Source organism: Scyliorhinus canicula, chromosome 28, assembly GCF_902713615.1.
Source record: "Scyliorhinus canicula chromosome 28, sScyCan1.1, whole genome shotgun sequence".
NCBI lineage: Eukaryota > Metazoa > Chordata > Chondrichthyes > Carcharhiniformes > Scyliorhinidae > Scyliorhinus > Scyliorhinus canicula.
Window position 1 is genome coordinate 7,560,821 of NC_052173.1, and position 26,916 is coordinate 7,587,736.

General features: G+C 47.3%; 1 protein-coding gene across 4 annotated transcripts in view; it reads left to right on the forward strand.

The window, feature by feature from the left end:
- Positions 1-26,916, forward strand: part of LOC119958193 (SWI/SNF complex subunit SMARCC2-like) — a 79,270-nt gene that overhangs the window by 6,940 nt on the left and 45,414 nt on the right. For all 4 annotated transcript variants that reach the window (XM_038786561.1, XM_038786565.1, XM_038786563.1 and 1 more), the window contains exons 2-11: positions 3,008-3,067; positions 6,100-6,137; positions 7,837-7,967; positions 9,386-9,457; positions 14,185-14,298; positions 16,637-16,790; positions 17,080-17,196; positions 17,790-17,852; positions 21,791-22,049; positions 25,933-26,094. In XM_038786561.1, coding sequence (XP_038642489.1) covers positions 3,008-3,067; positions 6,100-6,137; positions 7,837-7,967; positions 9,386-9,457; positions 14,185-14,298; positions 16,637-16,790; positions 17,080-17,196; positions 17,790-17,852; positions 21,791-22,049; positions 25,933-26,094 — 1,170 coding nt within the window. The remainder of the gene's footprint in view (positions 1-3,007; positions 3,068-6,099; positions 6,138-7,836; positions 7,968-9,385; positions 9,458-14,184; positions 14,299-16,636; positions 16,791-17,079; positions 17,197-17,789; positions 17,853-21,790; positions 22,050-25,932; positions 26,095-26,916) is intronic.

The following is a 26,916-nucleotide window of genomic DNA, read 5'->3' on the forward strand; positions in this document are numbered from 1 at the left end:
AAAAAAAAAGACCTTATGGAAGTGCAGATGACCTCTCTTGCATCCTGGTCAGCATTCATCCTCAAACCATAGTAAACAAAAACGATAGTCTGGCCATTTATCTTGCCGCTGTTGGTTAGACACTGCTATGCGCAAATCTGCTATCGCTTTTGCCTACAAAGTTATAGTGACTGCACTTCAAAAGTATATAATTGACAGCAAAGTGTTTTAAAACGAGCTAAAAGCATGAAAGGCGCTATATAAATGCATGTTCTTCCTTTACTGAAATAGAGGCACAGCATCCACTGAAACCTCTGCGTTTATCTTCATGATATAAAAAGAAGCAAAATAATAAAAAAAATAACTGAAAAGAGACAAGAAATAGCGGTTTATGCGTCCATCGTGTTTCCCAGTGATTGGTTTCCACAAGCTTTGGAAGATTGCCTCATTCCTAATCTAGTGAGTCCATTCTGCAGGAACACTCAGTCCTCATCCTCTCCTCACTTGCCATTATCTGATGCTGCTGCTAATCCCTATTTAGATGGATATGTGCAGAATGCCACAGCCGCTCTTCAGTCACTCTGTACTGCATATTGTAGGGCATCGTGATGCAGCCCAAACATTGGGCACACCAAATGTCTGCTCAGCAATACCCTTTGTGAGAGGCGGCACGGTGGCGCAGTGGTTAGCACTGCTGCCTCACAGCGCTGAGGTCCCGGGTTCGATCCCGGCCCCGGGTCACTGCCCGTGTGGAGTTTACACATTCTCCCCGTGTCTGCGTGGGTTTCACCCCCACAACCCAAAGATGTGCAGGGCAGGTGGATTGGCCACTCTAAATTGTTGGGAAAAAGAGAATTGAGTACTCTAAATTTATTTTTTTTTAAAGCAATACTCCTTGTGTTCACATTGTGCTTCCTAAAAGACTGTTTGCTGTGTAGTGTGGGTTTTAGCTAGCCGATGGATTTCCCATAGGAGTAACTATCACCTTTATTGCTTTGGCTGTGCATTGCTGAAACAGGCCACTCACCCCGTATTCATTCCCATCCAAGTCAAGCGGGTCCTATAAACAGGCGGGCAATCTCCCCCTGTTTACTGTTCAAGCAGTGATGGTAAAAATTACCCTCGTGTCTCTGAGGAGCAACTTTCAACCAGTTGCCATTCCAGAATTCTTGGGGAACGCACAGTTTCATTAAGAAAAGGACCTCGTTGCCCATCCCTGGAAGTTATGCAGTGAGTTGAAGAATTCTGTTTGCACTCGCAGAACAATTGCGCAATGGCTGCCCTGAATGCCTACAATACAGCAGCAACTGCACTTCGTTGCAGGTCAAGCACTATGGGATGACCTGAAGATGTGAAAGGCGCTATATAAATGCACAATTTCATTTCAGGGTGGGGCGATTCCCTGATGGCAATACGATGTTCGACAGGTGCCTGAATGTACTTAATACCTCAGTTAAAGGAACCCTGTCTCCCACTAGAGATGCTGATATTGAATGTAACATAATGACCAGCATGTCAAAACAATCTGTGACCTTCCTCATGGAACAGTAGACTGGCTGATTGTTGGAATTCCTCCTGCTGGTGCCCAGAAGGACCTTGTGGCATAAGCATTCGGTGTAATCTTCGCTTTATAGCGACTGGCAATGTGCTGCTGATCAAAGAAGAATACATAAATGTTCCTGTGTTATTATTCATCACTGGCCCCTGAGATCGATGCACAGCCCTGGATAACACTAGCCATTGATGGTCCTCCCTCTTCCTCCTTTCCTGGGTCTGCTTCAGCTTTGGTTTACCAAAATTGAGAATTGCTCCAGTCACCTTCTGAGTATCTCAATTCAGCAGCTGAGCTCCATATTGGACCACCTTCTGATATTTGAAAGCCACCTTTTATTTGAGTATCATGTGAGTTGGTTGTGATTAAAAGCGAGGATGCATTTATTGCTGATTAATTTTAGGAGGTCAGGACAAATTGAGACCACTCCATGAGCATGAGTGCACCACTGCACCTTAATACTTTCGCAGTGCACGTGCTTATCGCTTGTGTAAACCAGTTTCGGAAGCTTTTGTGACCAAAGGCAAGATGGTGAGCAGTTAGCTCAGTATCTAATTCTGTACTGTGCGTTATTATCTTGCAGTCAAGAAGCCTAGGGTAAGGTCATTCCACCTTTTTCATTGCTGTTTCCTAGCTATTTCTCAAATCAGGCTCCGATGGTACTCAGAGCCACCATCTGAAGTAATCCTTACATGTTTACTGAGCATTGCTGCCCAAATTTATTTGCCTCACATCATCGTGACCCTGGCAGATTTCTGATAGCTGTTGTTATAGCTCCTTAGCCTTGAATTTGCCCTGCTTTGGTACACTCTGATGTTACATAGAGCATGCTCAAGTGAAGACTGATTAGCTATCTTCTAGAATCTTCATACTTTGTACAATATGCATTATTCCCACATTTTAATTGTGTGCTCAGCAAATGGCTTCACAAGAACCTCTCAATCTAGGCTTTAATGTAATAATGTGTGGAGCATACAGAATGTTTGGAGAATGAAAAAGACCCTATGAGGTAAAGTAGGGAGCCTACATTTCTCTACAATACAGTATTCTCTGTTTTGTATAAACTGATCTGTAGAATCCTTTCCTGAGGTTTTTTCAAATATTCAATCAGGGAGCACAAGTCTCTCATTCACCCTCCAGGGATTAAGCATGTGTCACGTTGCTGGCCACTGACACATTAAGCACACCTCACAGTGATGTCAGCTTGGTTGGTCAGCTTCAGGCTGCAGTTGAATGTTGAACTCAACCTTTGATGTTTGTTCTAGATCTGAGCTGGAAACAATTTTCAGTCACCCTTGAAAATGTGCGATTTTGGAAGGAAGTTCAACTAACTTGAGTGAGCAGAAGTACAGTTCCCCTCAACCATGCACTGTTCAGTTTTGTACCTGCTGTGGGTTTGTTGCAAACTCTTGGTGACTGTTTGCAGTTGTTGTAGAATAGTGTGCACTGTTTATATCTTCAGATTTTGTCTTTTAGTGAACACAAAGAAAGATTCTGAATCTGCTCCAGTGAAAGGCGGCACTATGACTGATCTAGGTAAAGAATGGCCTTATCAATCAATTTATCTATTCATCTCTATCTCTCCACCCATCTGTCTATCTTTCTGTCATAATCGATCTCTCTACCTATCTCTCGCCATGTATATATTTTGCTCTAACCATCAATCCAACTCTATCTAAATTTTACCAAAGGCAATCAAAGCACCCTAGCTTCTGGATTTAAGGCCCATTCCATTTTGTAATCCAGACTAAATTTCCAGTACAGCGCTAAGGAAGTCCTTCATTGTGCCCAGATGTGGAACCATCTTTTTTTTTTTGGAAATGTTTTTTATTGAGTTTTCATATTTTATATCCAACAAATTACAAATTATTAGAAAAAAAACACGCAAAAATTAACATGTATATTTACAGGCAAGCATCTTCATAATAACAACTGTGGCCACCCCCTTTAACCGGCATACATATTTTACATTCCCCAATATGGCCGAGGCACATGTTTATAGGCATTTCTTTACAATTTGGTTTTGGGCCTTAGCTTGCCATCAGACTGTCGCTTGCGGCTTTGTCCTTCCTTTTTTTTTGGAATAATTTTTATTCAAGTTTTCAACAACAAATTTTATCACAACAGAGAAAAACAGTAACCCCTCCCCTCCAATACAAAAACAATAAATTAACAAGAAAAAGAAATAAGCATAAAACCATGAGAACAAACCCCCATAACAAACCCGTAGCCCCCCCCCCCCGGGCTACCTTCCCCCGATTCCCGTCCATTTTCCCCTGATATGTGGAACCATCTTGACATCTACCCTATCAAACCCTTTCGTAATCATCTATATCAGCTTCTCCCAAAGATAAGAGCCTCATGCTCTTCAATTTTTCCTGCTGGGTATAACCTGTCGGTTCTGGTATCATTCCAGTAAATCCTCCTTTTCCCTTCTACCCCTCCATATCCCTTTTTACAGTATGGAGACCAGAACTGTTTGTAGTACCCCAAGTGTGATCTAACCCCAACAGGCAATGCCAAAGTATTTATAGAGTCAGAGTTTTACAGCCCAGCAAGAGGCCCTTCGGCCCACCGTGTCTGCGCTGACCATCAAGCACCTATCCATTCTTTTACCTTGTTTTATCAGCAGAGTATCTGGGCACTAAGCCTTCAGGCTCATTTTGGCTTGTTTCCTGACGACTAGAGCTTCATATTAATAATGTGCTGGACGGGCAGCACGGTGGCGCAGTGGTTGCTGCCTCACGGCGTCGAGGACCCAGGTTCGATCCTGGCCCCGGTCCATGTGGAGTTTGCACATTCTCCCCGTGTTTGCATGGGTTTTGCCCCCACAGCCCGAAGATGTGCAGGCTCGGTGGATTGGCCACACTAAATTGCCCCTTAATTGGAAAATTTATTAAAAAATAAATACATAATGTGCGAGACATTTCCCACTCCTATGACCCAGTTAGGGGGACGTACTGGAGGTGTTCACTGCCATATTGCCAATAGTAATACAAACATAAGGGTCTAGATATGGCAACCATTTGAAATTCTTTGGGTTGATATATTGGACCACCTTTGGGGCTTTATTCAGTTAGCAGCAACGATTAAAATAAACCAAGCATTTCTCTGGTTTACCTCGAGGGAAAAATTGTCAGTCCTGGGTGCTTGTCCTCTAGGTTCTCCGACATACGGGCAGCACGGTAGCACAGGTGGCTAGCACTGTGGCTTCACAGCGGCAGGGTCCAGGTTCGATTCCCCGCTGGGTCACTGTCTGTGCGGAGTCTGTACGTTCTCCCCGTGTCTGCGTGGGTTTCCTCCGGGTGCTCCGGTTTCCTCCCACAGTCCAAAGATGTGCAGGTTAGGTGGATTGGCCATGATAAATTGCCCTTAGTGTCCAAAAAGGTTAGGAGGGGTTACGGAGATAGGATGGAAGTGGGGGCTTAAGTAGGTCGGTGCAGACTCGAGGGGCCGAATGGCCTTCTGCACTGTATGTTCTATTTTCTATACTCAAGAGGTGCCTGTCTGGTTCCAGTGCACCTCGGGGCACAGCATCTCCATATTTGCCTGTGCTTGGATCATTGGTGGAACCGTGCCAGCTCGGTATGCAAAATGGGCAGCACGCTTGCACAGTGGTTAGCTCTGCTGCTTCACAGCGCCAGGGACCCGAGTTCGATTCCCGGCTTGGGTCACTGTCTGTGCGGAGTCTGCACGTTCTCCCCGTGTCTGCGTGGGTTTCCTTCGGGTGCTTGAATTTCCTCCCACAAGACCCGAAAGACGTGCTGTTAGGTGAATTGGACATTCTGAATTCTCCCTCGGTGTACCGGAACAGGCGCCGGAATGGGGCTTTTCACAGTAACTTCATTGCAGTGTTAATGTAAGCCTACTTGTGACACTAATAAAGATTAAAAGGAAATATCCAGAAAGTTAATATTTTTATGCACCTTGTTTCTGGCAGTCTCACAGGAAAAAGGTTATAGTGCTGAGGGATTTGACTTCAAACCTTCTCAGCCAATGATCCCCCAGTAAAACCCCTGTCGCCCACCCAGTAAAAACTGGCCATGCCTTATCACAGGAACTGTTATGGTGGCCAGAGGACACTGCCTTTCAACAGCTCCTCAGCCCAGAGTTGACTGTGTGCCCTTAAGGGATGGAGCCCCATTTATCAGGGAACTGAGCTTGGTCCCTGTAGCGACCTGTTTGGCTCGTCCATTAATTGCCACTAAGATCAATCAGGCTGGCTCTGGAACATTTGCGCCATCGTAAAAGGCAAGCTGGTGTCTCTGTGATCAGACATCACTGGTAGTCCACTACTCGAGTGTCCAACCTGCAAACCCTGAACCCTGGCAATCTATCGAGGCTGTACTCTGAGTGTGTAGAAGCTACAAGATCTTGTAAAGTACCATGGGAATCCTACCAGGTAAGTAGACCTCACTCTGCAAAATGTCTTCACATTCTTCTTCTCTGCTGTTCTTTGATTAAAAACAGGAGAGAAGCTTTTTAATTCTCTGGACATGCAGTGCACTATTGAAACCATTTACACTCCAGACTAGACAAGCAGTAATGATCTGCTTTTTTTCTTCCAGATGAGCAAGAGGATGATAATCTAGAGACTGCAGGCAAGGTAGGAATGCTGCTCGTACATCGTTCCTGTACACTCGCTGCCACTTCCGTTGTTTTGTGGGGGGGCGGTTTTCTTTTCTTTTAAACATCTTTTCTAATAGAGTTACTGTTTTTCAGTGTCATGCCAACAATGCGACTTGTCATCAAGTCTGGTTAGGGTGGCACAGTGGTTAGCCCTGCTGCCTCACGGCACCGAGGTCCCAAGTTCGATCCCGGCTCTGGGTCACTGTCCGTGTGGAGTTTGCACGTTCTCCCCGTGTTTGCGTGGGTCTCACCCCCACAACCCAAAGATGTGCAGGGTAGGTGGATTGGCCACGCTAAATTGCCCCTTGATTGGGGAAAAAAAGTATCGGGCACTTTAAATAGCTTAAAAAAAAATAGTCTTTGAGGGGCAGCAGGGTAGCATGGTGGTTAGCATAAATGCTTCACAGCTCCAGGGTCCCAGGTTCGATTCCCGGCTGGGTCACTGTCTGTGTGGAGTCTGCACGTCCTCCCCGTGTGTGCGTGGGTTTCCTCCGGGTGCTCCGGTTTCCTCCCACAGTCCAAAGATGTGCGGGTTAGGTGGATTGGCCATGCTAAATTGCCCGTAGTGTCCTAATAAAAGTAAGGTTAAGGGGGGGTTGTTGGGTTACGGGTATAGGGTGGATACGTGGGTTTGAGTAGGGTGATCATGGCTCGGCACAACATTGAGGGCCGAAGGGCCTGTTCTGTGCTGTACTGTTCTATGTTCTATGTCTGGCTTGCTGAAATAATGGGCTAGAGTGAAGTGGATGATTAACTGCACAAGTACTGGGACACAAGTGAAAGCTGAAAATGGCAAAGAGGCAGAGGGGATATTTTTACTTACTTTTACTGCACAGTTCCCAAACTGAGAGAGCCAGCAGCATCTCAGGAGGTCAATGCTCCCTCCTCAGAGATACTCATTACACAGCCGAAAGACCAACTGGCCCATTTCAGTGGTTCTGTCTGCAGCTGCTTTTGTGTCGATGCACATTCTACAGCTGGTTGAGTAAAAACCTTGAATGCGTCAGTGGACAGGCTCCATGAACAAGTCAGTTGTGGCCAGCTTTCCCATAACTGTTTAAAGCCATCCAGACATTTGCAGCATGCTGACTGCCTGCATCAGTGAGCATTTCGCTGACTGATCACTCGCTGCAATGTAAGGCTTGGAAATTCAGCTACACAATACCAAATAATTTGGCACTAAACAGCCTCCTCGCGCTCCAATAGTGCAGGAAGCACACACTGACCATATTAATGCAGCCAAAAATGGAGGGGGGGGGGGGGGGGGGGGGTCTAATGTTCCTGGTGCTAATGAGGAGTGATGCTCTGGCCGAGAGCTACCTTGCATTGCAGCAATAGTGCCCCTAAAATAGCTCACAATTTTCCCACTTCTTTCAAATAGTGATGCTGGTCAACGTTCAATAACATTGGATTCCACTCTTCTATCTACTGTGCTGCATTAGTTATAACTCCAGTTTGTTAAGTACCTCTTGAAGCTCTTCGCTGATAACGTGCTTGATGGTTCATGGTTGAATATTGCTTTGCCAGAGGCATTCAATTTGAACGGTTGCGGCATTTTGCAAGGTGACTATCTTGTGTCAGGAAGGTGTCACTTTTTAATGGGTGGAGGGTCTTGTTGAATATCACAAGTCCTTCACACACAGCAGCAGAAGGTGAAATGTATTGTTCTAATCTAGGATGAGGAAGACACTTCTGCTGGAAACAAAGGGGAACAGACAAAGAATCCTGACTTGCATGAGGACAACGTGACGGAACAGACTCACCACATCATCATACCCAGCTATGCAGCTTGGTTTGACTACAACAGGTATTCCTGTGGCAATTGGTGCTTGTATTAGCTGAGCTGAGGCTGACGTACATCTTTTGGTGAATGATAATAGTTATCATGAATTGAAACCTTTGATGTTGGATATTCATTTTCACTTCACACGTGTCCGTCCCATTGCAAAGGGGTTGCACGTTCCCAGGATAATTCCACGTTTTGTTTGGGGGGATTACTTATCCCACGAAGCTCCCCTCTTCATTGTCCAGCCTAAATCAAGTGTTTCCAATGTCAGATAAATTCAACTTCTCAGATAAGATCACTTCAACTTCTAATATAATCTGTTCCAATCTCGAACATATAAACACATAGATGTTTACAGCATGGAAACAGGCCCTTCGGCCCAGCTTGTCCATGCCGCCCAGTTTCTATCACTAAGCTGGTCCAACGTTCCCGGATTTGGCCGATATCTCTCTCTACCCACCCTGCCCATGTAACTGTCTAACTGCTTTTTAAAGGACAAAATTGTACCCGTCTCTACCCCTGCCTCTGGCAGCCCATTCCAGACCCTCACCACCCTCTGTGTAAAGGAATTTCCCCTCTGGTCTCTTTTGTATCTCTCCCCTCTCACCTTAAACCTATACCCTCTAGTTCTAGACTCCTCTACCTTTGGGAAAAGATGTTGACCATCTACCTTATCGATGCTCCTCATTATTTTATAGACCTCTATAAGATCACCCCTAAGCCTCGTGCGCTCCAGGGAAAAAAGTCCCAGTCTATCCAGCCTCTCCTTATCAATCAGACCATCAAGTCCTGGTAGCATCCTCGTAAATCTCTTCTGCAGTCTTTCTAGTTTAACAATATCCTTCCTATAATAGGGTGACCAGAACTGAACACAGTGTTCCATGTGTGATCTTACCACTATCTTGCACAACTTCAACAAGACGTTCCAACTCCTGTATTCAATATTCTGACCAATAAAACCCATCATGCTGAATGCCGCCTTCACAACCCTGTCCACCTGCAACTCCACCTTAAAGGAGCTACGAACCTGTACCCCTAGATCTCTTTGTTCTGTAACTCTCCCCAACTCCCTACCATTAACTGAGTAGGTCCTGCCCTGATTTGATCTGCCAAAATGCATCACCTCACATTTGTCCAAATTAAACTCCATCTGCCATTCATCGGCCCAATTGGTCAAGATCCTGTTGCAGTCTTATATAACCTTCTTCACTATCCATGGTGCCGCCAATCTTGGTGTCATCTGGAAACTTGACGTTGGCAGACTGTAGAGCAGAACATGAACGCTCAGCTACCTGCAAACACAAAATGGACTCCAAACGCCTTGTCATCGGGTTTGGTTTGAGAGCAGGTTGCCATGGAGCTTCCTTTGGGGGGACCCGGTTATATAGAGCGGTAGTTAACAGTTCCACCAAGGCCTGAATTATTATTCTTCTCAACAGCGTCCATGCCATTGAGCGACGAGCTCTCCCAGAATTCTTCAATGGAAAAAACAAATCCAAAACTCCAGAGATGTGAGTATTTATTTGCAGACAAGTCCTTATTTTCTGTAGCGATTAGTAAATGACAGATTGGTTCCCAGGCCTGCAACACATTTAGTCTGAAGTACGGCATTTGAAAGAGGTTGGGTTACAGACCAACGTAACTCCCAACTTTAGGAGGTTGGCTCATGGCATTCATTAAATTATGACTGCCAGAGGTCTGTCACTTTGGAATTACAGGTATGGGGATCACCTTTATAAGGACCTTGATGACAGGTTTAGCTGTGGTCAGTGGTTCATTGCCACACAGATCACCAATCATTTATATAAAACAAATGCCCTCCATTCAAGGAATGTCAGGAAAGACATAGAAAAAGTTGCTGTCTCTAAGGGTGCAGGACATCCACTCAACACGCCCGGCTCCTTTAAAGGATTCCTAAATAATCAAACATGTTAATCCGCATTGACACCGATAACGGTTAAAAAGCAATGAATTTCCCAAACCCGCAATGGAAATAACTAATGGACAAGATTTCACATTTTAAACTTTACTGTAACAAACAAACTAGAATCAACACAACAAAAGTAGAGGATACTTGTACTTTAACTGACTCGTGCAATCGGTATACATCTAACAAACCCTTCACTGTGCACCACACTTCTAGCAGACCTATAGCGTTAAAGAACAAGTCCAAAGTTCCTGGACACACAAACTGTCCAACAGGCTCGCTTCGGCCTGCTGCATTTGGCTGAAACTTCCAGTGTCCTTCAAAAGTCATTCCACTCAGCTTGAGCCTTCCAGATTCGGCTTTCACCAGCAAGGCCCACCGTGGTCACTCCTTGTTCCTTAAATCTCCAACGGTCCCGTTGCTTCTGTCCCAGTCTGACAAGCATCCCGCTGAACAGTCCTTCTCCACCCCACACAGCAGTATCTGCTTTGTCTCACTCCCTGTCTCACAACAGCTGTCCCTTTACTCTTAGTTACTGTGTGCAGGTGTGAAAACTGTCACTTGATCTCAAAAGGTTTCTATGTGAGTTTCATCTCCATGGCAACCCGGTCACATTGGCATGTCTCTGAGCGAGGGGGCTTTCAAATTCCCAATCAAGTCCAGTGTTCATAATGGATGGCAGCCATAAGCAACTAGCCAATATGGATTTCAAAGTACTGGTTGTTGGGCTATCTCAGGATCCAGCACAAGAAGGTGACCCAATTGTTAGCACTTGGCTCCCATCTTAGTCACAGAAATCTGAAGCAATAATGTCGTAGTCATGGTATATAATGAGCGGCACTGTGGCCAGATTTGAAATAGAATTCAACAAATCTGGCTCTCCCGTACCAGCCTCCCCGGACAGGCGCCGGAATGTGGCGACTAGGGGCTTTTCACAGTAACTTCATTGAAGCCTACTCGTGACAATAAGCGATTTTCATTTCATATTTGTGGGCCGGAACCATTACGATGATGATAACAACCCGATTAGCATCAATTAGTTCACTCATGTCTTAGATGGAAGAGAGCCCATCGCCACCACCCATTCTTTTTTTTAATATAAATTTAGTGTACCCAGTTCATTTTTTTCCAATTAAGGGGCAATTTAGCGTGGCCAATGCACCTACCTCGCACATCTTTGGGTTGTGGGGGCGAAACCCACGCAGACACGGGGAGAATGTGCAAACTCCACACGGACAGTGACCCAGGGCCGGGATCAAACCTGGGACCTCGATGCCGTGAGGTAGCAGTGCTAACCCACTGCGCCACCATGCTGCCCTCCGCCACCATCCATCCTTTTTTTGCTTTTTATAAATTTAGAGTGCCCAATTATATATTTTTTCCAATTACGGAGCAATTTAGCGTGGCCAATCCACCTCACCTGCACATCTTTGTGTTGTGGGGGTGAAACCCACGCAGACATGGGGAGAATGTGCAAACTCCACACGGAGAGTGACCCAGGGCCGGGATTCGAACCCGGGTCCTCAGCGCCGCAGTCCCAGTGCTATCCACTGCGCCACATGCCACCCGCCACCATCCATTCTGACCAATAGTTGACATTTGACCCACACTGAGGTTGACTCTCAATATCCTTAGAAGTAGTCCAGCAAGCCATTCTGTTGTAAAATAATCCCGACCACCACGAGGATTACAGCAGCTCACCAGTAGGGGAACTAGGGATGGACAGTAAATATGGTCAATGACAACCACATCCCAAGAACAAACTCCCTTGCAGTCCTCAGTGAGGTGGAGGAGACGGTCATCTTGCTTGTACTTCCCTATGAGGTGGCACTTGGAAAGAATCCCAAATTAGGTGGATACAGAAGCACACCATATGCTTATATCACCCATGGGAAGCACCAGAGAGAGGAGCAGTAATAGCGGATGCAGTATATATAGCATTTGTGAGAAAACAAAATAGTTCTCAATTTTGTTCTGCCGTCGAGCCTTTCTCCGGTTCAGTGGAGTCACTCGCTCCTATGAGATCCCATGTTCCTTCTGTGCCAGCATCGACTCGTGCGGCCTCATGTGAAAATCAAATTTGAAATGAAAGTTGCTTATTGTCACAAGTAGGCTTCAATGATGTTACTGTGAAAAGCCCCTAGTCGCCACATTCCGGCGCCTGTTCGGGGAGGCTGGTACGGGAATTGAACCGTGCTGCTGGCCTGCCTTAGTCTGCTTTCAAAGCCAGCGATTTAGCCCAGTGTGCTAAACCAACCCCTAACACAACCATCTCGTGGTACAACAGCAGTATCCCATTGTGACCGTAACATTTTTGCAAGACTACCTTTGGCTTTTTCAAAGGTGGATTAAAATAATACTCTATAAAATGAGTCCATACATCAATCATTTAGGGTGCTTTATCTCACAGCAGGTGAACATACAGAGCAGCAGTCATGGTCACGCTGACTTAACCGAATCAGTACAATGTGTCTTTGTGTTATAATACATAATAGTGAACATGCTGTACTTCCGCATATCAGTCAATTCCTCTACTTGACTTAAACAAAATAACTTACCCTATTCTTCTCTGCCTGACCAAATTTTGCCCTCATAGCTTCCTGTTTAAAGCTTGACTGACTTTGCTGGACTTGATTACCTGTGTCTCTGTCGCTAGCTTTGACCTCCCAGCTTTCCCAACATGAGGAGCGGACATTTGCTGAGTCTCTGGGACTTGAACCCTTCTCGCTTGATGAGTGCGAGATGTTTACTAATTACCAAGACAGGCTCAATGATTTGCTTGCTGTTTTACTGTCTTTGAGGGAGCAATATCAGTGTCCAGACTATTAGCATGTTGACCACCTTTCTCATCTTGGTACTTAGCTTTGAACTTGTGCAAATGCACAGTCCTTAGATGCAGCTCTTTTTCCACATCCCTTCTGTGGCTAAATGGTCAAAAAATGTCCAAACTTGGCAGACACGAGAGACCTCCCACACAGTAAATCTCAGATGTGCGCACACATCGTGAAAGAAGTGACCAGAGAAAAGTGACATCAGTGTGGGACCAATTTGTATGGGTTGACTGAATTTAGGCCCTCGACTGAGAACGGTGCACATTTATCACAAGGCCTTCAAAAATGTGAAAAGCAGATTCCGAAATATATTCGAGGGACTTGCTTTGCTTGAATTAACTTCAAAATTTGTAAATTGGTAAGAAAGAAACTTGAATTTGTACAGCACCTTTCACGTTCCAAGGGTACCTCCAAGTTTTTTTTAAAATCATTCAAGGGATGTGGACGTTGCTGGCTGGACCAGCATTTATTGCTCATCCCTAATTGCCCCTGAACTGAGTTACTTGCTCGGCCATTTCAGAGGGCATTTAAGAGTCAGCCACATTGCTGTGGGTCTGGAGTCGCGTGTAGGCCAGACCGGGTAAGGACGGCAGATTTCCTCCCCTAAAGGAGCATTAGTGAACCAGATGGATTTGTACGACTGTCGACAATGGTTTCATGGTCATCATTAGACTTTTAATTCCAGATTTTTATTGAATTCAAATTTCACCATCTGCAGTGGTGGGATTCGAACCAGATCCCCAGAGCATTATTTGGGTGTCTGGATTATTGGTCCAGTGACAATGCCAGTCCGGCACTGTCTCCCCCTAGTGCTTTACAGAAGCAGAGAATTTTGTAGAGCAAGCGCCCACAAACAGCAATGAGAACAATGACTAACTCATCTGCTTTTGGTGGTTGAATATTAGTCAGGTAGCCTGGTCTTGGAATCGTGTCATGGGATTTTTTGCTTCCATGAGGGTGGCCACCTAGGCTTTGGTTCAATATCCCATTCAAAAGGCAGTGCCCCTGACATGCAATATTGTACTGACATTCAGATCATGCACTGTGAATCCCCCATCATCTGACTCCGAGGCAAGAGTGCTACCATTGACCCACATCTAACAAACAGACGCATTCTACTCTCTGGGCTAACTAGCAGCAAATGGAGCTCAATATGGGAAAATGTATATTGCAAGTAAAAGTAGGAAGCATGTATACCCCGTGGGTGGGTTAGAACTTGCCATGAAGGAAGGTGAGAAAGATCCCTCACTTCTCACATTTGGCAAACAGTGTGAGATGTCAGCACACAAAGTGACGAGGGTACTGGGTTACATCACAAAAACCTTTTAATTCATGCTGTGCAGTGGCCTGATGAGGTTGAACATACAGTACTGGGAACAGTTTGATCAATCCAGGCTCTTGAAGTCTTGTGAAGTCTCTTAACACTGACATTTTGGCAAAACTGATCTTCAACCATCTTTTTAATCCCATTCTTCCCCAGTTACCTTGCCTATCGTAATTTCATGATTGACACGTACCGTCTGAATCCACAGGAGTACCTCACATCAACAGCATGTCGTCGTAATCTGGCAGGGGATGTCTGTGCAATAATGAGGTATGTGATAGAGAAGAATTGTTCAAATCCACTTAAACAAGCATTGTAACTTCATTTATTTTTTCTGAAAATCGCTTTGAAGAACTTAACTGTACTAAACAAAAAGTAGTAGAGGTCGGTGGCATTGCAGCTTTATGAAAGCCAGGGACATGGGTTGTATGCACCCACTGGGAGTTAATCTTGCAGGCAGCACGGTGTTGCAGTGGTTAGCACTGCTGCCTCACGGCGCAAAGTTCCCAGGTTCGATCCCGGCCCTGGGTCACTGTCTGTGTGGAGTTTACATATTCTCCCCGTGTCTGTGTGGGTCTCACCCCCACAACCCAAAGATGTGCAGGGTAGATGGATTGGCCACGCTAAATTGCCCCTTAATTGGGAAAATTAAAAAGGAAAACAAAACCTTGCTAGCAGATTAGCAATTGCAACCTCTCTCCACTATTCCCTCCAGAGTGTCCATTTATTCGTGACCAAGCTGCTTGCTGTATGGATGACTATATTACCCTGCATTGATAGAAACATATTTTATGGGTGGCAACACCTTGGGCTGAATTCTCTGCCGTCGAGAAGCTCTGTTTTTCCGGCATCCCGGGGGTTTCCCGATGGCGTGAGGCTGCCCCACAATGAGAAACCCCATTGACCAGCTGGCGAAACGGAGAATCCCGCCGACGTGCTGAACCAGAAATCCGGTACGCCCCTTGTCTCTTCGTGAAGCCTCTCTGCCTGACTATACTTTCCACCATCTGCCCCACCCAAATTGCTGCGGTGTTGCTGTTATCACCAAATCTCACTGTGGTTCCTTCCCCAACTCCTGTGGTACTTTCTGTTCCTTTGAGCGCCTTGATCTACTCATCTTCTCTTTTCAATTCCTCATTCCCCTTGGCCATCGAGCCTCCCCCCAACTTTTTTTGTTGAGATCTCTTTCCTACTTTGGTGATTTTGATCTTCATTTCAACTGCTCTCTCCCTTTCTTCTCTGAGTTCATGGCCCTCCTGTCCTCCCTTAGCTTCTCCCTCCATATAAACTCTCCTATCCAATATTCGCAGATATCTCCTCGAACTCGCCATCTCCCTAATCCCATGATATCTGACCGTTTCCTTCTGTCCCACATTACTCACGTCATCCGACCCCCTTCAAACCCTTTTCTTTCTCCATTCATCCCTGGGAAAAACTCCTTTCCTAGGACCTCTGCCCAAAGGAAGATGGTTATGATTGTCGGAGGCCAATCATCTCAATCTGAGGGCATCCACACAGGATCGTCAGGTGCTTCATCAGTGATCTTCCTTTCATCGTATGGCCAGAGCTGAGGATGTTCGCTGTTGTTTGCAGTGTTCAGTACCAATTGTGACTCAGGTAATTAAATCATTTCTCAGAAAGAAGGACCTAACGCTCTCCAGTTGACATTCAATGACATTACCATCACTGATTCCCTCACCATCAACATCCTGGGGGTTACCATTGGCCAGAAACTGAACTGGACCCAGCCATATAAATATTGTGGCTACCAGGGCAGGTCAGAGGCTGGGAATCCTGCGGTGAGTAACCCACCTCCTGACCCCCCTCAAAGCCTGTCCACCATCTACAAGGTACAAGTCAGGAGTGTGATGAAATACTCTCCACTTGCCTGGATGAGTGCAGCTCCAATAACACTCGAGAAGCTCGACACCATCCAGGACAAAGCAGCCCTGCTTGATTGGCACCCCTTGGCAGCCGTGTGTACCATCTACAAGGTGTACTAGCAACTCACCAAGGCTCCTTAGGCAGCACCTTCCAAACCCACAACCTCTATTACCTAGGACAAGAGTAGCAGGTATATAGGAGCCTGCAAGTTCCCCTCCAAGTCATTCACCATTCTGACTTGGAAATATATTGGCCGTTCCTTCATTATCACTGGGTGGAAATCCTGGAACTCCCTCCCTAACAGCACAGTGGGTGTACCTGCACCACATGGACTGCAGCGGTTCAGGAAGGCAGCTCACCACCACCTTCTCAAGGGGGCAATTAGGGACAGGCAATAATCACAGGCCTAGCCAGCGATGTTTGCATCCCATAAATAAACAAAAATGTCATGCTGCTTCGAGCCCTATTTCCTGAAAACCTGAAATTGTTCCCCTGTCAACTCGCCCTTTCTCCCCCCTATTTCTCCATGTTAACCTGCACAGCGACAGTGTCTGTTTTCTTTCCAGTAACTCAGTTATATGTCAGCTTCATCCAAGGTGTTTTCTTCCTTCATGCCAGATGTTTGTGTGCTTTGAATTATAGCCATGATTGTGGTTGCACAGAGGGGCACAATAAATCAGTATTTCGTTTCTATTTTCTCGTGATATTTCTTGGTTGTCGGCAGGGTGCACGCTTTTCTCGAGCAATGGGGACTCATTAATTACCAGGTGGATGCAGAAAGCCGACCGACACCCATGGGTCCCCCCCCAACGTCACATTTCCATGTGCTCGCTGACACACCTTCTGGCCTGGTGCCTCTTCAGCCCAAAGCTCCACAGGTTTGTTTCACAAGCTACTCAATATGCAGCAAGGTCTCTCTGACTTATAAACTGACAGATGAATTTTATGAATAGTGCACATTTTGTTAGTACTGTATTATATTAATGATGCAGAAAGAGCCATGTTATAATTTGAGACCAAAGTGCCGTTAGCACCCCCTGATGGCCGTTTTCGGAGTGAGCTTGGCAACAGGTCAAAGTGCAATTATATGCAGACAAACTATGTTTTGTAAAAATGAGGGCAATGAAGCTTGTTGCAATTTGCACTAATAAATTCAACTTTTGACAGACATCTGCATCCCAACAAATGCTCAATTTCCCCGATAAGAATAAAGAGAAGGCAGCAGACATGCAGAACTTCGGACTGCGGACTGATATGTACGCTAAGAAAAATGTTCCTTCTAAGGTAAGGCCGGGTTCTAGGCTTCATGGCTCATAACCATCTGTGACATGATAAACGTGACATGCAAGAGGGAGGAAAGATTTCCAGGTTAAGTGGGGCTCTATTCATAGTGTGGTCGCAATTCTTTCAAATAGATTGAATTGGTCGTTCAGTTGGGTCTGACATGGAAGCATTCTCTGGATGGGGACTTCTGCTTTCTGTGCTGTTTGTAAAGAATGGACATTTTGTCTGGAGTCTGTGACGGGTAATTTGAATGGTCCCTCCCATGGCATGCAAGTTCCTGCTCAGGTGGAGGCCACTTGGCCCATCGTACCTGCACCTTTTTGAGATAGGAGCTGGGGTTTTCCCAGGGCTTAGCCAAGATTTCTGTTTCATGCAGCAGTGCCAAAAATCGACTACCAAGTCAGCACTGATTGTTCAACCTTCCTGCGTACAAAATAGGTACTACATCTGCCTTCGTAACAACAATTATTTTAAAGTAGTCATGATTATGAATCGCTCTGGGCTGCATTGGTGATGCTGTATAAATTGAGCCGTTATCATTCCATCCCAGGAAGGCATTGTTTTGATTGCACTTCTACTTTCTTCTCCCCCAGAGTAAAGCGGCTGCGAGTGCGACCCGAGAGTGGACGGAGCAGGAGACACTTTTACTACTTGAGGTAAGAACTTCTAATTCCAGACAGGCTGTATAAGCCAACCCAAAAACCAGTTCCACTTTCCTGCCTGCCCCATAACTCTTGACTTCCTTGTAGATCAAAAATCTGTCTAACTCGGTATAGTAAATGCAATAATTGGCAACTACCAGTTAGCTAATTAACAATAACGGGTTTATCGTCAATGCTAACTGTATACAGAACACTAGAATCGATGTGTTCATTCTCAGCGCTCATCTCCAAGCATCTACCTTGTCAAACTTTCCTCATCGATTTTCAGAAAGCTTTTGATAAAGTCTCAGTAAGCCACTGATGTTATGATCTGGCAGGTGGTAATTGTCGTAGTAGCCAAATCCCAGAGGAAAACTTGACAAGCTATCACCACGATTTTCAATTTGTATTTTACTATGAGAAGCTGTTCGCTGAAGTCAGGAGTCAAAGAATTGGAGATTTTAAAGCGTAAATTAAAATATTTATTAATAAAAGGTAGTAAACCTTAAACAAACAAGATTACATTTACAGTTAAAAATTAGTCTCTCAGAACATTCCCCCAAAGATTCTTTCTTGGTTTTTTAAAAATTTAGAATACCCAATTAATTTTTTTTCCAATTAAGGGGCAATTTAGCATGGCTAATCCACCTATCCTGCACATCTTTGGGTTGTGGGGGCGAAACCCACGCAGACACAGGGAGAATGTGCAAACTCCACACGGACAGTGACCCAGAGCCGAGATTGAACCTGGGACCTCGGCGCCGTGAGACAGCAGGGCTAACACACTGCGCCACCGTGCTGCCCTGATTCTTTCTTGGTTAAACTCAGAAATCAACACTCCTTTTCAGGCAACAGTCCCTATAGATACTTAATCTATAAAATTCCAGCAGTCTTACCACATGACACAACCCACTGTTGCTGTCAAGGAGGTATTTCACAGGACTTCTCTCTCGCGCTCGCTCTCTCGATTGGGAATCCAAGGTTTTAAACAAAACCCCGTTTTCTAGACACTTCGCTGAGTGGCTGAAGACTGCTTCACTTTGCTTCTCTCACAGTTCTGTCCTGGCACAGCACACTGCAGGATCTTGCATGGCCATTCACATCAACACAGTTCCCAATGCTTCCTTAAATATCTTTTCTTCTGTTTCATCTTTAAAATCGTTGTTCGCAACATCTCTCTGAACCTGTCTTTAGAATATAAAATCATGTTCTCTATTGTCCCCACATTTGGATCCCATAAAACTTAATAACCTTTGCCAAATTTACTTATGATCCATCCTTAAATTGTAAAACCTTTTAGTTCCCTTTGAAAGTTAGCAGCTAAAAATCCAAATCTTCACTTATCTCCGAATGCAAATTTCTACCCATGTTGTGTTTACCTGTCGCACACCTAACTTTGGTCATCTCCACTTCAGATTCTGCTTTTACACCTAGTCCCTTTGCTGCTTTAAACCTTCCAACCCAACTGTATTCAGTTTAATGAAATTAGTCACACAGACATACACACACAGCCCTCAATCCTGCTTCACAGAATACCACAGAAATATTAGGAAAATAATATTTTCTTCGTCACACTAACTTCATCCATTTACTAACATTAACACTGGACGTTTAAGCTTACCTTATGGCAGCTAGTGCTGTAAAAAGGGAACGTGGCTCCTGCCTCCTTACACCACATGGTCTGCAGCAGTTGAAGAAGGCAGCTCACTAGCACCTTCTCGAGGACAATTAAAAATGGGCAATAAATGCTGGTCATCATAGACTCCCTACAGTGCAGAAGGCCTCGCCAGTGATGCTCACAACACATGAACAAATATTTTCTTTTAATTTTGTTAACAATTATCCCTTCTTTCCTCTCACGTCCAGATAATAGGATTTAATTTCATGAGGATCATTATGGGCCAGTCCCTTGGGGAGATGATTCCAGCCTTGTTAAAATTTGCCACGCGGGCTCATTTAGATGATGCCAATTCTTTTTTGAGTGTTGGGTTTGACCGTCCGTTGTCAGGGGCAGCACGGTAGCATGGTGGTTAGCATAAATGCTTCACAGCTCCAGGGTCCCAGGTTCGATTCCCAGCTGGGTCACTGTCTGTGCGGAGTCTGCACGTCCTCCCCATGTGTGCGTGGGTTTCCTCTGGGTGCTCCGGTTTCCTCCCACAACCCAAAGATGTCCAGGGTAGGTGGATTGGCCACGCTAAATTGCCCCTTTTAAAAAAAAAATTAGGTTTTTTGAAAAAACCTTTCTACCTCACCTTTATGAAACAAAATCTCAGTCAGCCCCTCGGTCAATCTCACAGCTCTGATATAAAAGCCACACAATTTCTCTTCTTTTCTCTCCTCCCTCTCCTCTTCCCCCCCCCCCCCCCCCCCCCCCCCCCAAATAAATACAGGTGACACATTCCTTCCACTGAAGCTGAATTATCTACCTGTCCTCTTCAAACATTACCACTTCCCACCACCCTACCTGCTAGCAAACACTGTCCACACTTAGGAGGTTAATAAGATAAATATTCATTTCATGCTATTTACTTCAAAAACATGTTATCCATAGCTTATGACCAGACATATTCTGATGATGGGATAAGGTGTGCTCGTCTCACTGTGTCATTTCAGACTCTTGTGTTCGCTGACTGGCAAGTTACTGTTGGGTGTAGGGGTGGTGGTGGCCTTGGCTTTCTGATTGCTGGACTATAAGGTGGTGCTCTGTGACGGTCAGGCATTGTTCCACGCCCTGCATATCCTCCCAGTCCAACCAGACCCGTAAAGGATTTACATAATGACAGACACGGTGAGAGAAAGTTGCTTCATCCGACCCTCCTCTAACCTGGTCACCAACTGCAGAACTTTTTAAAAAAAGCATTTTATTGGAGGCATTTTGAAATGTATCCATTACAAAGAAGAAAGAACACAAAAACCTACAGCAAACAGCCTAAACATCCTCCCCCCCCCCCCCCCCCCCCCCCCCCCCCCCTCTACCCACTGCCAATCCGGCACCTGCTCTCTTTACCCCCCCCCCCCTCCCTTTTTTTAACTTTTAACACAACCTGAATTTAAGAAAGAAACCCCACCCTGCTGATGACTCAATACTCCCGAAAGAAGTCGATGAACAGCTTCCACCTCGAGGTGAACCCCTACCAACTTTGATCTGCCCTGGTGCAAGTTAAGCTTGCTGTTTCTGCACAAGCCCCAATCAGTGGTCTTCAGTTCTTTACGACGGCAGTCACGGTGATTGAGAGAAAGCTGGCCTGTCCTTGCCTGCTTCGTGTGTCGGGAATTGTCTCCAGACAGTGGTAAACATGTCACTACTTTGCTGATTGTCTGGATCACTGTAAATCACTCGTGCGGCACTACATTCAAATCAAAGCTGCAACCTGGCACATTCCCCACTCAGTCGTCATGGTATATTCAGCGGATGTTGGAACTGTGTGCATTCCCTTCAGACTGAAGTGTACACTGTCCAGACAGCAGATATACATCATAGTGCATCATCCCACTCTAATCTTTCCTCCTCTTCTGCCACCTCTATTTGTGAATCACCTGATGCATCTTCCCCAAGCCCCTTGGTTTCTTCATTCTGAGCCAGAGAAGGGACAGGTAGCATACTGTCCAGGGTCTGATCTAACTGTGGAACACAAATCCCTGAAGGAGGATGTCTTAAATTTGGGTTTTGACTTGCCTCTACCTCTCTAAGCAGTTAAATTTCTGCCAGTTGGCACCAAGGTCCCAAATTAGTGGTTCCGGACATCTATCTCCTGACGAGGCAATTGGGGTTCTAGCCTGAAGGAGCCAAGCAATGTATGCATGGTTCTGTCTGACAGCAAGCATTCCAGCAATCCACCATTCATTCCTCAATATGGACCAGGAGTCTAAAATATGGAACATTAGTGGTTCTAATACATTGTCCTTTTGAACATCCTTTTGGTTCATTTCCAATTCTCTTTTAATCCCCACAGGCACTGGAGATGTACAAGGATGATTGGAATAAAGTCTCAGAACATGTAGGCAGTCGCACACAGGATGAGTGTATCTTGCATTTCTTGCGTTTACCGATAGAAGATCCATACCTTGAAGATTCCGAAGCTTCACTCGGCCCATTGGCTTACCAGCCAATTCCATTCAGCCAGTCCGGAAATCCAGTCATGAGCACGGTAGCATTCCTGGCATCGGTGGTTGACCCTCGGGTGGCATCAGCAGCTGCAAAATCTGCATTAGGTAAGATGATTTCAGCTCCAATAAGAGGTCTGCATTTAAAGTCAGGATACGTTGACTGTAAAACACTTAAGAGTCAGATGTATTATTGCTCAGACGGTACTGGTCACAATTTCCACACCATGCTGCCCGTCTGAACTAAAATCTTCTACACTTCCGGGGTCCGTATCCCTCTATTCCCATCCTATTCATGTATTTGTCAAGATGCCCCCTAAATGTCACTATCGTCCCAGCTTCCACCACCTCCTCCGGCAGCGAGTTCCAGGCACCCACTACCCTCTGTGTAAAAAAACTTGCCTCATACATCTCCTCTAAACCTTGCCCCTCGCACCTTAAACCTATGCCCCCTAGTAATTGAATACAATAGACTCAATTGAAGCAAGTGCCATGAATCACTGTTTCACCAGAAACAAATGTTTAGGGCCTTGTACAGTAAGGACGTAAAGGGGGAAGTGTTTTATCTCCTGCGATTACTGGTCCAGTAACATGGAATTTTGTTCCCGAGAAGTTGGAAGTGTTATGGGGAGATGTTAGGATCCAGAAATGGGATCAAAGGTGTAGTGGGCAATTTAGGGGTTAACAGACTGAGAGTAAGCCTGCTAACACTGAGTCCGAGGTATACACCCACACCTGGCCTGAGTTACAGTGTCCCATTCAGACTTAAACCCGTGAATGGGAATAAACAGGATACCCCTGTTCAGCTGGGGTGATTCACTCAAGATCCATTGTCCTCCAGGACACTCTGATCTGACCAGCCATTAACCATTACAGAGTCTGATGGCCTCCTTTGTTTGGAAATTGAAGGTTAATTGCATATTCATAGCATGGCCCTGTTATTTTGTGTAAACAGGAGTGGGCAATCAAAAGCCCAGATAGCGGGGCAGCACGGCGTTGAAGTGGTTAGTACTGCTGCCTCACGGTGCCGAGGACCCAGGTTTGATCCCAGCCCTGAGTCACTGTCCATGTGGAGTTTGCACATTCTCCCGTGTCTGTGTAGGTGTCAGCCCCACAACCCAACATGTGCAGGGTAGGTGAATGGCCACACTAACTTGCCCCTCAATTGGGGCCAAAAAAGAACTGGGTTCTCTAAACTTATATGAAAAAACATTTTTTTAAAAGCCCAGATAGCGATGATAAGTTCAAGTGTAGACATCCGAGGACAGAACCATTGTTTGAGGAGCTGGGTGGAGCTCAGAGAGAGAAAAAATAATCCTGTTCAAACCGATGTGGGGGGGCAGAAGGATTTGGAAAGCGACTGGGAGAGATCATGAAAAGCTGTTACAGAGACAGACTTTCAAAAAGGGGTCTGAAGGCATTGCACAAACAGCAGAAATATGGGGCGGGATTCTCCGACCCCACGCAGGGTCGGAGAATCGGCCGGCAGCGGCGTTATTTCCGCTCCCGCAGGGTTTTTAAATCTCCCACTGGCCAAAAACCGGCGTTGTGCAAATCCCGCCGGCAGCCTCTGAAAACAGCTGGCGCCGGCGGGATTTCATTTTTTTTTTTAGTGTCCACAAATCTCCGGCCCGGATGGGCCGAAGTCCCGCCGACGTGGCCACGGGTCACGTCGGCGAAAATCAAAGTTGCTTTAAAACGGCGTCAACCATTGATGATGGTTGACGCCGTTCAGTGTCGGGGGGCGAATGCGCGTGGGGTGGGTAACGGCATTGGGGAGCGGTGGGGGGGGCGGTGGGGGGCACGGTAGAGGAGGCATTGGAGGGCGGTGGGGGGGCGGGTGGGGGGGCGGTGGGGGGCACGGTAGAGGAGGCATTGGAGCGCGGTAGGGGGAGCGGTGGGGGGATAGGGGATGGGGAGGAGGTAGGGGGAGAGAGGGGTGGGGAGGTAGGGGGGATGGGGTAGGGTGGGGGGGGCAGTGGGTTGGGGGTGTTGGGAATAGAGAGATCAATCACTTACCTCGAGTGCCGGTAGATTGGGGGGGAGGTGTTTGTTAAGAGAGAGAGATCAATCAATTACTTTAGTGCCGGTAGATTGGGGGGGATGGATGGGGGGGGTGGGGGGGGGATGGATGGGGGGGGGGATGGATGGGGGGGGGATGGTTGCGGCATGGGGGGGGGTTGCGGCATCGGGGGGGGGGGGTTGCGGCATCGGGGGGTGGTTTGGGGGCAGCGGCGTGCAGAGAGGGGGGGCGACGGATGCCCGGGGCTAACGCACCGTCGCCCCCCCCCCCTCTGTACACCGCTGCCCCCTACCCCCTCCCCTCACCACCCCTACCCCCTTCACAACCCCTACCCCACTCCAAAAGCCGCCCCCCCCCCCCCCCCCACTAACGGAGGAAGGAAGGGGGGGAGGAGGAAGGAAGGGGGGGAGGAAGAAGGAAGGGGTGAGGAGGAAGGAAGGGGGGACGAGGAAGGAAGGGGGGGAGGAGGAGAGATGGGGGGGTGTGTGGGTACCGGCGTTGAGGAGGGGGGGACCCGGCGATGAGGGTGGGGGGTTGCGGCATTGCGAGAGATGGGGGGGGGGGCGGCGTTGGAGGGGGGATGGGGGGGCGGCATTGGAGGGGGGGTAGGGGTGGTGGGGAGGGGGGTAGGGGTGTGGGGAGGGGGGTAGGTTTGGTGGGGAGGGGGGCTAGGTTTGGTGGGGAGGGGGGGTAGGGGTGGTGGGGAGGGGGGTAGGGGTGGTGGGAGGGAGGGTAGGGTGGTGGGTGGGGAGGGGGGTAGGGGTGGTGGGGGAGGTGAGGTAGCGGGTGTGTGAGGGGGGTGGTTGGGGTAGGGGGTAGCGGCGTACAGAGGGGGGGGCGACGGTGCGTTGGCCCCGGGCATCCGTCGCCCCCCCTCTCTGCACGCCGCTGCCCCCCACACCCCCCCCCAATGCCGAGTCGCTCTTCTCCCCCCCCCCCCAAATGCCGGGTCTCTCCCCCCCCCCCCCCAAATGCCCGGGTCTCTTCTCTCCCCCCCCCCCCCCCAAATGCCGGGTCTCTCCTCCCCTCCCCCCCCCCCCAAATGCCGGGTCTGTCCCGTCCCCCCCAAATGCCGGGTCTGTCCCCCCCCCCCCCAAATGCCGGGTCTGTCCCCCCCCCCCCCAAAGCCGGGTCTGTCCCCCCCCCACCCAAAATGCCGGGTCTGTCTTCCCCCCCCCCCCAAATGCCGGGTCTGTCTCCCCCCCCCCCCCCCCCCCAAATGCCGGGTCTGTCCCCCCCCCAAATGCGGGGTCTGTCCCCCCCCCCCCCCAAATGCCGGGTCTGTCCCCCCCCCCCCCCAAATGCCGGGTCTGTCTCCCCCCCCCCCCCAAATGCCGGGTCTGTCTCCCCCCCCCCCCCCCCCCAAATGCCGGGTCTGTCTACCCCCCCCCCCCCCCCCAAATGCCGGGTCTGTCTCTCTCCTCCTCCAAAAAACGCCGGGTCTCACCACTTCCGCAGCTGGTGAAACTGACGCGTATCACGTCAGTCAGCTGCTAGCCCCTCCGGGAACGGAGAATAGCGGCCTTAAAGAAGGCCCCGACGCCGGAGTGATTAACACCGATTTTTCTCGCCGGAAACCCGCGTTACGACGGGCAACGGAGAATCCCGCCCATGTTCTGAAAATGTAAGTATAATATTTGCCTGCCTATGTAAGTGGAGTTGAGAGCTGTATGTTCATTTTATGGGCTGTTTAATGGGAAATCATGTGTTAGGGTTAAGAGATACATGTAAGCTGTTCTTGTTAGGTTTGAAGTTTAAAAGTTTAAATATTGTTATTCTTTTGTCTTAAAGTTTTGTTTGTAAAAATAACCAAGCCCTATTTCTTATGCAATCACTTCTGGAGTGAATCGATCTTTCCACATGCACAGTCTTAAAAATTAAAGAAAACATTGCAGTTCTGGTCCAGTATCTTAGCCACAGTTGGGACCTGATCTCCTATTTTAATGATTGGTTGGGCTTACTTTGCAGAGGAGTTTGCGAAGATGAAGGAGGAAGTCCCCTCTGCTCTGGTAGAAGCTCATGTAAAGAAAGTAGAAGATGCTGCGAAGGTCACTGGTAAGGGAGATCCAACATACGGCTTAGAGAGCAGTGGAATTGCAGGAACTACCCCGGATGAGCCAGAGCGGTTGGGTGAGTACGCGTGATGTGCTAAGCCAGGGACGTTGAACATAGTGGGCCTTTCGCAGTGTGCCTCTTAGCTTTGGCAATTAGTAGGGCAGCACGGTGGTGCAGTGGTTAGCATTGCTGCCTCATGACAACGAGGTCCCAGGTTCGATCCCAGCTCTGGGTCACTGTCCGTGTGGAGTTTGCACATCCTCCCCGTGTTTGCATGGGTTTTGCCCCCACAACCCAAAGATGTGCAGGGTAGGTGGATTGGCTACGCTAAATTGCCCATTAATTGGAAAAAATGAATTGGGTACTCTAAATTTTTTTTTAAACTTTGGCAATTAGCTGTACCCAAGTCGACCTAGCATATCGTTCAGCCCATGTCACTGCAAATTATCACTCACTTGCGAGAAAATCCCACAGGGTTGTTGTACAGATTTCAATCCCAATGTTTTTGTGTGTCAAGCACACAATGTTCAGATTCTCAAAGAAGCGGGTAAACGTTGCTCATTTTGCCCGATAGGTTTATTGAATTGGAGTTGACAATTCACATGCCGAATGCAAAGTTCCCTCTTGAGTTGCTTCCTCATTTTCCACACTATGGGATGTGTGAGACTTCAATGGACATTTCTGATTTGTAGACAGTTTTAATTAGTAATGGGTCGAAGGGTTATGGAGAACGGGCAAGAAAGTGGTGTTGAGACCGAGAGGAGATCAGCCATATTGAATGGCGGTGCAGGGTCGAGGGGCTGAATGGCCTACTCCTGCTCCTAGTTTTTAATGTATGAAATATTTCAATCAACTAAGATTTGCACCACAATTTGTTATGCGCCAGGGTTTCGAGAA